Genomic DNA, 12576 nt, shown 5'->3' with positions numbered 1-12576 from the left:
CTCTGGAATACAGTCTCTATTCCAGTCACCTCCCCGGTCCCTCAATAGAGCTTTTTCATTCCTGCCTCAGTGATATTTTCATTTCCTGGAAACTATTTTGCTTCTTGTTTGGCTCCTTAAATGGAAGACTAACTCTTACTTCCTCAGAAAACATTCCTGGACATCTCCTCTGGCGTAAGTCCACAGGGCAAACAGCTATATAACTTTAGTATTTAATTTTAGATCATTAGATACTATTTTCTATTGATAGTTGGATTTAGCAGACACTTCCTGAGCACCTAGCATCTATTAGGCCATCAATGAGGCAGCAGTTGTCATTATAAGAAAGAACAGCTCATAGTTGTTCCTCTTGAGTACACTGCCGTCCAGTCTGAGAGGAGATCCAACTCACAACATGGTATGACAAATATTAAGAAAGAAGGATGGACGGCTGCGCTTGGAGCAGAGAGGAGGGGAATTCAGCCCAGCTGGGGGTTTCAGACAAGGCTTCCTTGACAACATATCACATAGGCTAAGTGCATGTAGTTCCCAGCAAAGGGTAAGACCGCGGGTGTGTGATATAGCATGATGGGCAGAAAGAATTACTAGTTTGTTCTGTTTCTCTAACTTAATTCAGCATTTCTGATTGTGTCAGTCTTACAGTACTTATCACCAAAACTGAAAGACTAGTGATGGATGAGTATAATCTTTTAATAATTGATTAAATATAAATGTCAATTGCCAAATAAATGAATCATTGCAAGTGGGAAATTGTAGCTCCCAATTCCAAATAGAATCAATCAGTTCTATTTCCTTTTAAAGTATATTCAAATGGCATGCTGTTTCCTGGGAATATATTTTGGTGTTTACCCATTCTCAGAAAATATGGAAAGATATTACATTCTAGCCTTTTAATAATTACTGTTAATTAATAAAATAAACAACAAACTTAAAGGACTATTACAGGAAAACACTATCTCCTATGTTATTGCCAGTAATTCCTTAAGGGTGTGACACTTCATTAACAAGTACAGATAAAACATTCTTACTCAAGAATTAAAATGTTAAAATCTGTACCAAGTTTTAACCATATACTATTTTCAATCTTACCAGACTAGAGATATGTGGAGTGGAGGAATTCTCACATAATTTGATTAAAGTGTAGAGAATCTTTGACAGTTAATGTCTTCTATGGAAACCCCAGATGGTACAGGGAGATAAACTAGATGGTAGTTTCTAAAAAACTCAGATCTTATAATTTTTTTTTTATAACTTATGAAAGAATTAGAAAAACAGAAGATCTGTTTAAAAAAAAAAAAAACACCCGTTTTTCAAAAAACAAACAAAACAACTTCCTTTTTCTTCTATGAATTGAGCACTTGTGTCCCTTCAAAGTTGACTATGCTGAAGCCCAAGCCCCGGTATCACAGTATTTGGAGGCAGGACCTTTGGGAGATAATTAGGTTCAAGACACTGGAGTTTCAGAAATCAGGTCCACACTTTTCTAACAGTCTAGAGAACTCTATTCCAGAACACAGCCAGAAATTTGTAGCCCAGAAGAGAGTCTTATTAGAACCCAACTGTGCTGGCACCTTTATCTGAGACTTCCAGCCTCCAGAACTGTGAGAAATAAATGTCTGTTCTTTGTGCGCCTCCCAATCCATGGTGCTTTGTCAGAGCAGCCCAGGCTGACTTACATGTCTCTCTCCCCACGCCACCCCCAACAGCTTTAAAGGGCTTCCCTTTCTTCCCTCCCCCTTTCTTTTGTTCCTTCTCTCCTTCCTTTCTTTCATTTTCTTTTATCCATGTTCCAAGAAAGTGTTAGCATATAGCCATGGAGAGTCTTGTTAGAGAAAAAGTGTAGAAAGTAAGAAAACCATGGGAAAGAGTGATGGGGGAATCACAAATGCAAATTACAAGCCTCCAAAAAATGTCTATCTGAACATTTCCTTAAGATAATTTTTAAAAATCACACCTCACATTTCTGAAGCAATGGGGGCGTCATCCTTTCTGTTGCAATAGGTACCCTCACTAAGAGAACTATGATTAGAAAAAGGAGTTAAATAAAGGACTGCATATTCCCCCTTCCCTGGCCTTCTCCTTTTTTAGTCTCAAAGACCACTTTCTAGGGTCCATGTACAATATTAATTTTGCCAACTAATAAAGGTCTGTGTTATTTCCTATTGTCCTCAATAAAATAAACATGATTTTTTTCTACTTTCTAATTCTCAAAAAAATGTCATGAAAGACAGGGGGGAATCCATACTTCAGCATGCTGGAATCCTTCTCTAGTCTACATCAGAGTTAACTGGGAGCACCCCCCAAAACACAAAACAGTACCATAAAACTTCTGAGAATGCTTACATTCACATTCATAGTCATAAGATAAAATTAAATTTTAAAAATCTTTGGGAATTAACTGCAACTATAACAACATAGCTGTTTTGCTGCTTTGCACAATGAACTTCACAGTCAAAGCCAGCGATCTTTAGGCTCACTTCCATATCTAAACAGTTAAATTTCCCATGAATTCAACCTCTGTTTTTTAGCTCAGTGAAGGCTTCCTGTGTCTGGAAGTCTATAAATGAAAAGTGGAGACTTCCATCACAGCAGTCATTAGGGGTTGCAGATTCATGTATTTAAAGAGTGTATCAAAGCTTTTCTTTTTCTCTTGTCACAGTCTGTAATAATCTTGATTGTTTTCTTTGAAAAGAAAAAAAGTTGGGATTTGTCAGTCTTCTTTTTAATCCTAAATGAGTAACATTCAGGATATGAAAGTTGGCTAGTCATTATTTCCCTTTTCGAGCTCTTACATTTCAAACAGTTCAGTGCATAATACAAACATGGCAAAAACTTACGACAAGTCCAGATTTTTTTTTGGCGCACAATATTCCACATATGCCACAAAGAAGAAACTGAAAAGGAAAAGAAGAACAATTATTTCATATCCAAATACAAGAGGAGTTCTAGTTTTCAGCTTATAGTTCACTCATCCACTTGTTTCAAGGAAGCTTGAAAAATTTTACATTCCCATCAAAAGTGGAAAAGAAAAATACCTCATTCTAGAATAGTAATGGATAAAAATGCAAACTCTAATGGAAGTTTTGTGCAAAGTTGATATAGGTGATTGTTGAATTTAAGAAAAACTTGAATCTGCTTTGCCAACAGGCAAAATGATGAAGTAGATGAGTTTAGAGTTTTGTTCCTCCTGTCTGCTTTCACTGTCTTCTTATCCTTTCTGTTTTCTCAGGGAAAAAGTGAGATGGTACATTCATTCATACTAAGTTATGAGAAATCAATGGGCTCTATCTACTATAGGAAGGGAATGTATCACACATAAAAGGACAAGGCCCCAGACAGGAGATATTTTTCTATAGAAATATTCTTTGTACATCTCAAACTATGTCAGGTAAAATAGCTGCCTCCTCATTCTAACAGAAATACTGTCCTTGTGGATATGTCAGAAGAACACAGGGGATAAAGCTGTCAGTGGGATGTAATTTCTTGTAAATAAGCACATTGATGACATAATTGCTTTGCAAAAGTAGCTGCATCAGATAGTCTGCCAGTGAGACACCAGTATACATTTGGGTTATCAGAAAGTGGTAAACTGTTTAGTTTGTAGAGAAACGTTTAGGGACATTTGTGCATACTTCTGCTGGAAGTAAACCATAGAAGTAAAACAATACATTCATTAATAAATAATAAGGGCTTTCAGATTAGCAAAGGAAACACTGAATATGGTTACCCTTGTCTTCATCTGATTTTTCTTTTAAATGTTATTATTTCAATCGCAACTAATAATATAAGTGGTTTTAACTGAGTTTAAACTGAGTTAAACTCTGAACATATTTTAAAATATACACATCAAAATACTCTAAGCATTACCTGAAATATGTAATATGTTTGAGGGAAACACCAACAAAATTTGATGAAAAATAATCGGTAAGAAAAATTTACCTTTGCAGAGAAATTTCCATGTAAGAGAACAAAATGATTATAAAGCAGGCAAAGATGCAGCAAGATAGTTAGATCAGGGAACACAAGGATATATAAGAATTTGGTATATAACTAAACAAAGCAGCAAAGTCACAGATTGAAATAGAAAATACAAATACATTAAACTATAATTTTGATAGTAAAAGACAGTTTATTTTGTGCCTTTGCTCTCAAAGGCACAGAATAAACTGGGATTATATTCAGAAAGCATATAATAGGCAAAGGGTTGTCATACTATATAAATAAATCTAATAAAATGATTTTAATTCCATTAAACCATGAACTGAAAGAAACTCACAACTTTATAAAAGGTGCATACTTGCAGAATTTTCAGAAGCCTTATAAAGCAACTTCTGAGTAACCATTTCTAACCTCCTCTATGTTCTAGGTCTTGATGATCTTGTCCTCACATGGACTCTGTCTTACTGATCTCATCTCTGGCCTTTCCAGGTTATCTTCAGGTCATTCCAGTTTGGACCGATTCTGTTCCTCTCAGTGCTTCCAAGCTTCAAATCAGAGCTTCAGATGTCTTATGTCTGCTCCCCTTACTAACCCATTATTACCCTGAAAGTCCATCATGGAGAACTCATTCTTGAAATAATTTGAAAGCAGTGCAGTTTTGTGTTCCTTTGATCTTTTTGAAATCTATAAACATTGCCATGATTGTTTATGGCAAAGCCCAAGGGAACCTCAGGACCCTAAGCAGAGCTCAACCTAACTCTCCAATCACTTGGTTGGAACAATTCAAGTGGCCAATAAAATTGCTTCTTCCTAGTGTACCTCTGAGAAACAGAAGGTCAAATTTGGGAGGGAGAAGGTAGAGAAGGAAGGGAATCCAACAACATTTCTCCACTCTCATGCAGGCTTGCAGTGTAAATACTACTGGTAGAGTATCCAAAATCCACTCTCCTTAGAGGAAACTGTAACCTGAGGAAAAACAGACCCATGTAATGGGAAGGAAAATAGATCATGCAATTCTGAGGTGGGTTTAAGGGACCCTGGCTTAGGTTTAGCCATCACAGGTTATAGAAAAGAGTAGGGGAAGCACAAAAAGCAGTAAATAATCTTTTCTTTTATTGGCTAGCTTTACCCCAAGTCATAGCACCAGAAAGGATCTTAAAAGATGACTTAATTGAGCCCTTGCAGTCTGCACATGGGAAATGAGAGGTCCAGACAGGTTTAGTCATTTACTCAGGGTCACACATCAGGGTCACAAATCACATATAAAATCAAAGGCTTGATTAAGTGTCTAAGTTAACTTATTTCTAATAATGTAAAGGGAAGTGAAAGTGAGTCGCTCAGTCGTGTCCGACTCTTTGCAACCCCATGGACTATATAGCCCACCAGGCTTCTCTGTCCATGGTATTCTCCAGGCAAGAATACTGGAGTGGGTAGTCATTCCCTTCTCCAGGGGATCTTCTTGATCCAGGACCTAAGCCGGGTCTCCTGCATTGCAGACGGATTCTTTGCATCTGAGCCACCACGGAAGCCATGTAATATAAAGAGAATGCTTTTCAAAAGGACTTTTCAGTGTTAGTGCAGCCTACATTATACTAGAAGATCTGACCAGAAACATTCAGTGACACCTCATCATCTATAATTGCACTCTTTATCCTTGCCATTTTTTAATTTTTATTGTAATAAAAATAATTACAAGATTAGTTGATTGTACCACAGCCTGAAATTAAGTGTACCTTACTATATAAACAGTCTGTTATAATATTTAAAGATACTATTTTTATTCCACATAACTTTATCCAGGATGCAAAACATTGACCCATATTGTAGAAATTATGAAACAAGTGAAAAACAGATTAGTTTTTTAAAAAGTAAGTAAAACTGATGGCTGGATATTTATATCTATATCATATCTACATCCTGAATTAGATATATAATTTTATATGAGAGTATATAATTTTATTTCTGAGAAGTTAGACTATTTTAAACCAGGGAGAATTATTTGCTTTGCTCTTACTAGGAAGTGATGTAAATGAAGCAATCTAATGGTAGGACATCAAGGGCAACTATGTAATAAAACTAGTTTGTCCTCCAAGTGAAATTTGTTTGAATTCAATTAAGATTAAATCCAGTAGATAACTAAGGCTGTGAATCATTGTAGGATGAAATGGAGCTGTTATGCAATAGCATTCTATATTTTGAGTGATTTTCTTAATGAAGGTCCATGGAGCCTTCTGCTATTGCTTAGGATGAAGAAATGCTAAAGAAATACTGGTTTAACAGTAAGAAAAAGTGAATAAACTGCAGACTGGTAACTTTTCCAGAAGTGACCAGGAACGATGGAAAGCTGAGGGTGAGGCATGGACAGGGAAAAGTTCAGGTGGCCACACCCCTCCATTAATGGAATCAAAACATGCACCAAAGACAATCATTATAACAGGGAAATCAATTCCTCATCAGAATGGCTCCACTGCTCACGGTAACATCCTAAAAGAAGATATTAAGATAAAATACAAGATTTTGAAAAAGTATCTTTTGAAATTGTGCTGAACATTCAGCCAATCTCTCATTTACAAAAGAGATTACAAAAAAAGATATGCTCATTAGGGCAAAAGAACTGTGGTAGGCTGAATAATGGCCACCATGATACATACATCCTAATCCCCAGAATCCATGAATGTTTCCTTATAGGCACAAAAGCCTTATGCAGATATGATTAAATTAAAAAAATCTGAAGATGAGGGGATTATTGTGGATTATTCAAGTAGGTGTTAAATATAATCACAAGGTCCCTTAAGAGGAACACAAGGAGGTCAAAAGAAAATTATCTGAAGATGCAGAGACACAGATACTTGAAGAGGCTACACTGCTGCCTTTGAAGGTGATGGAAGAGAACCCTGAGGCAAAGGATGTGGATGGACTCTGTGATGGAAAGGGTAAGGACATGGGATTCTCCCCTGGAACCTACAGAAGGAGTGTAGGCCTGTAGGCCCATTTTAGACTTCTACTCTCCAGCATTGTGAGATAATAAAGTTCTGTTATTTTAAGTAACTAAGTTTATGGTAATTTGTTCTAGCAGCAACAGGAAACTATTATAGGCTCCAAAGCATTATTTCATCCGACAGTCTCAAAAGAATTAGACACTGTGAAAGAACTAGAAGCTGTTTTTAGGGAAAACAAACAGAGAAAGACATGAGTTGAGAGAGAAATACAGTAGCAAGAGCACAAAATAAAGGAACACAGTAAATTTTTAAAATAGAAATTATTGATGAGAAATGGGAACAGTGAGAGACTTCTTTTTTTGAGGCTCTTAAATCACTGCAGATGGTGACTGCAGCCATGAGATTAAAAGTTGCTTGCTCCTTGGAAGAAAAACTATGACCAACCTAGACAGCATATTAAAAAGCAGAGACATTGTTGACAAAGGTCCAGCTAGTCAAGCTATGGTTTTTCCAGTAGTCATGTATGGATGTGAGAATTGGACTATAAAGAAAGCTGAGCACCAAAAAACTGATGCTTTTGAACTGTGGTGTTGGAGAAGACTCTTGAGAGTCCCTTGGACTGCAAGGATATTAAACCAGTCAATCCTAAAGGAAATCAGTCTTGAATATTCATTGGAAGGACTGATGCTGAAGCTGAACCTCTAATACTTTGGCCATCTGATGCATAGAAAAGATTCATTGGAAAAGACCCTGATGCTGGGGGGGATTGGGGGCAGGAGGAGAAGGGGACAACAGAGGATGAGATGGTTGGATGGCATCACTAACTCAATGGATATGAGTTTGAGTAAGCTCTGGGAGTTGGTGATGGACAGGGAAGCCTGGCATATTGCAGTCCTTCGGGTTGAAAAGAGTTGGATGTGACTGAGTGACTGAACTGAACTTATTGATTAGAAAAATGAATATCTCTTTAGAATGAATATGCCATCTCTGCTGGCATGAGAGATGGCAGGTTGGAGATAAAGAAGATGTAAGTAAAATATTCTAAGATTCTTGTATCATTTAGCAGAATAATAGAGGAGCTAACGTGCTAGATATTAATTTAAAAGTAGAAGTTTAAATGTGTGCATTAAAATATCAAAGACTAGAAAATAAAACTAAACAGAAAAAATAACAGCAACAACAATCAAGATTGATCCAACAGATGTCAGGGAAGTTTGAAAAATATAAGGAAATAAAGTGAAAGTAAAACAATAAAATAAGTTGATGTAAATAATTTTAGTAATGTAAGCAATGAGAACATATGTGAATGTATTCAATTTCTTTAATAATAGGGAAAATAGAGAGAAGGAAACACTCTGCTAGGTAAAGAAGAGATATGTTAAAACTTTACTAAAATGAATGAAAACCTCTTTCCTTACTGGTTTTCTCTCTCTCTCTCAGCCTTGACCTAGATACTAGTTAATAACTTTCTTATTACTATTTCTTTTTGTCCAAGAAAGCTTATTTTGATAAAAGACTAAGAGTTAAAAAGGCTACTGTAGAACTTCTATTTAAATTATGTAATAGAAAATTTAGGAACCATAGTTGTCATGGAAGCATATAAAGCAGTGGTTCTATTGGCTAGCTAGGAGAAGAAGCAAGTTCTGGGCATATGGGATTATGAAAGACAGTGAGTCGATCATATTTTAAGACAGTTTGTTAAAATTTTTCTCACATAACATTTAACCACCTCAAGTGAATTAATTTTCACTGAAATTCACTAGCCATTAAGGAAGATACATTCAAAAATAGAAATGGTACTTTTTTCCTGCTTCAAGATGGTGAGATGAACCACAAATTGAACTTAATGGTTTGGTAACATTCAATGATTCATACAGTTTCATCAAAATTAGGTTCTTTAAAACATGCAGAAAAACAGGACACAGACAAAAATGTTGAGAAATAGATTCAAAGAAATCTCTCTCTAATAAAATGAGTCTATTTCTCCCTGCACCTTGATTAAAAGTTTGATGATTTGTTACCTCCAGTTCTTGAATATTTTCACTCTACTTCAATCATCTGTTAAAGAATAACTGAAGTTTCTAAAAGGATTATTTTGTAGTTTAGCTCACAAAACGCTAAAATGCCATGGTAGTTCATATTCTTCTTGATACTGTGCCAGTATGATTTTGACTTTCTTATGTGACACCTGGCTAGACTCCTAAGGATGTCCTCTCTGTCATGAGCTTCTTTTCCTTTGGGATCATCCCATTTCTCTAGTGAGTCCAGTACCAATTATGTGTTGAATGAAGAAAGTTTATCAGGTTGGAAAGCCTGTCTGAAAGCAGTGACTCCCAAACCTGGCTGTGTATTAACTTTTACAATTCCTGCTACCTTAACTAAGTAAGAATCAGAATCTCTGGGCTGGGACTCGGGCACCAGTATTTCAGATCTTCCCAGATGCCTCTAAAGTGCCTTCATGGTCTGGAATTGCACGTGGGGTGTGCACCTGTGCTTTGCCGGCAGGCCTACTCATGTTAGCGCTCTTCAGTGGAGCACTGATATTCTTCTTAATCACTCGCAGTGAAATATGAGCCCAAAAAAGTGCTCTTCAAGGGAGAAAGGCAAAGTCCTCATTTAGACCATAAGTTCAGTGTCAGAGAGGTTTGGTCTCTAGTGGCTCTTAGAAACAAGAGACATTATTTCATAATTTTTAAGCTTATTCTACTCAGTGACTTTCATCACTGCTAAAAGATTTTTCTCTTAGGCTCCTAATCTTCCCTAAATTTTCTGTGTTTTTAGTTAACCAGATCTAGAATTGGGCCTGATAACACTATTATCTGGAAGAATCTAATTTTGTGTCAGGAACTAAGAAAATAGGCATAATAAAGACTTTGATACAAATAATGATCATTTTTAATGATCGTTGTAAAAAATACTGGGAGGAAATATATTGAAATAAGAATATGACCAACAACAAAAACAAAGCAACTGAATTAACACTTGGGCAAAATATCTGAGCAGACATTTGTCCAAAGAAGATCTAAGGATGGCATGTGTGAAAGATATTCAGTGTCACTTATCATTAAAAAAATCAAGAATTTAAACAACAATGAAATACCACTATGCAGCTATTAGAATAGCTAAACAAACAAACAAACAAACAACTGGAAATACCAATTGTTGGTAGTGTGGAAAAACAGAAACTTTCATTCATTGCTTAATAGGTGTGGAAAATGATACAGCTACTTTGAAAGATCTAATGGCAGCTCTTACAAGCTAAACACAGACTTTACATATGATCCAGCAATTTTACTTTTAGGTATTTACTCATCTAATTTGCAACATTATAGCAGTTGTTCATCAATGACAAAACTGGAAGCACCCAAGATGTCCTTCAATAGGTGAATGGATAAGCCAGATACATCCATGCAATGAAATACTATTCAGTGATAAAAATAAATGAGGTATCAACATACTCAAAGACATGTATGAAATTTACATGTATATTGCTAAATGAAAAAACCAATCTAAAAAGACTGCATACTATATGATTCCAATTATATGAAATTCTTAAAAAAGTAAACAAAAGGGATAGTGAAAAGTTCAGTAGTTTCCAGGGTCTGGGAGAAGGTAGAGGAAGTTGAATTGGTGATTAGGCGATATTTTAAGGCAGTGAAACTATTCTGTATTACATTGTGATTATGGTTATAAGACACTACACATTTGTCAAAACACATAGAACTTCACAGCACAAAGAATAAACCTTAATGTATGCAATTAAAAAATCACTTAGAGGCTCATGAAATCACAAGATGGAATGCAGAATATGACAGCAATCTACTATGTAAGACATTTATGAAATAGTTTCACTGAAGGAGGTGAGGGAAAAGATACTGACACAAGTAACTTTGGAAATGAATTGAGTCTCTAACCTATAGGCAAAATAAACTGTATGTAAGCATCATGCTCTGTTTGACAAAGTGGCTTCCTATAGGGTTAATGGTTTACAATTCTGATCCTACTAAAATGGAACAGCGGATTAAATGGATGATGGATGGTGGGAAGTAGGTTTCTTAGTATTGGAGTGAGAGTTTACTTATAACCACGGGGAACAGCCTAGAATGATCTATATGGTAATGGATTAGAGTTGTAGATATTTAGCTTAATATCTATAAATACAGTTACATAAAATAACTATTTATAGGTCTGTACATATACACATTAGTATTGGTTTTCCTACTCTGTCAACTGAGAGGGCCTAGATGCAATTATACTAGGAGCAAGAAATGAATCACTCAGTTCCTGGTTTCTAAAACTGTTCTCCAGTAAGAGGAACCCTAAATCCTTAAGAGATATGTTTGTCCTTGGAATGTGACAGGGAAAACATGATATGGGCCAGGAGCATACTATTGTGTCAGGAAGCGTGGAAGTGCTCAAAAAACAAACAAAACCCCATATTAATTGAGTTTTGTCAGAGGGATGCAGAAGCCAGCTGAAAGAGCACCCAATGATTAAAGCTGGAACAATTTGAGCTATGCAATAAAGTAATACTGAAATGTGAACAATGAGTAGAATAAATATTCATGGGGCCATACTGATGGAAATAAATGATTGGATAAATAAGTAAATACATAAATAACTATGGAGAAGAGACAAATCTATGCAGAAAAATTCCAAATATTTTATGTAGATACTTAACTCTCAGAGTGGTGTGGTCTACACATAAAGACTTCCTTCCAAAGAGGGTCATATGAAAAAGAGGTTAGAAGAGTGACTCAGAGGAGAGATTTTACAAATACTTTGGCCACCTGATGTGAAGAGCTGACTCATTTGAAAAGACCCTGATGCTAGGAAAGATTGAGGGCAGGAGGAGAAGGGGATGACAGAGGATGAGGTGGTTGGATGGCATCACCGACTCAATGGACTTGGGTTTGGGTAGACTCCAGCAGTTGGTGATGGACAGGGAGGCCTAGCGTGCTGTGGTTCATGGGGTCGCAAAGAGTCAGACATGACTGAGCGACTGAACCGACTGACTGACCGACCTCAGCCAGGTGATCATGGTCGACGCCAGAAGCAATAAATCATGTAGAGAGTATGTGTCACATGATATGATGAAAACAGCAAGAACACCTAGTATCACTCTTCTTGAATATTGAAATGGAGCTACTGTACAACATAATTAGATAACAGAAAGGAATTTAAGGTATTACAATTGGAAAAGAGGAGATAAAACTATCATTGTTTGCAGACAGTATGATTAACACATGAAATTTTCAAGAGAATTAACTCTAACATTAGTTACAAAAAATAAGATGATTTAGTAAAGTAGTAAGGCACAAATCAATATATTGAAACTATACACATGTTATTTCATGTATCCAAATAACATCCTACTGGAATCTGTAAGGGAAGAAATCCCATTTTCAATAAGAAACAGTAAAATTAGAAATACATTTATAATCAAGTGTTAACTGATAAAGATAAACCCTAAAAAAATTAATAAATAAGATAATAGAATATTTTTATAAATAGAAAAATACATGATCTTGGATAAAAAGTTTTAGCCTAAAAACTATGCTTATACTTCATAATATAATTTGTAAATTTAACATAATTCAATAAAAACAACAAAAATATCAATTTTTAATTGGAAACATGATGTTAAAATTAATGTAAAAGAATAAATACCTAAATTTTGTCAGTAAAACTCCGGCAA

At 35.7% G+C, this 12576-nt stretch overlaps 1 protein-coding gene across 7 annotated transcripts in view; it reads right to left on the bottom strand.

The window, feature by feature from the left end:
- The window catches only part of TMEM196 (transmembrane protein 196), a 313988-nt gene that overhangs the window by 8092 nt on the left and 293320 nt on the right, over positions 1-12576 (bottom strand). For all 7 annotated transcript variants that reach the window (XM_070470340.1, XM_070470349.1, XM_070470332.1 and 4 more), the window contains one exon: positions 2838-2894. In XM_070470340.1, the coding sequence (XP_070326441.1) occupies positions 2838-2894 (57 nt within the window). The remainder of the gene's footprint in view (positions 1-2837; positions 2895-12576) is intronic.

The sequence above is a fragment of the Odocoileus virginianus genome, chromosome 1, assembly GCF_023699985.2.
Source record: "Odocoileus virginianus isolate 20LAN1187 ecotype Illinois chromosome 1, Ovbor_1.2, whole genome shotgun sequence".
In the NCBI taxonomy this organism is placed as follows: Eukaryota; Metazoa; Chordata; class Mammalia; order Artiodactyla; family Cervidae; genus Odocoileus; species Odocoileus virginianus.
This window is presented reverse-complemented; position numbering and strand designations above follow the sequence as displayed.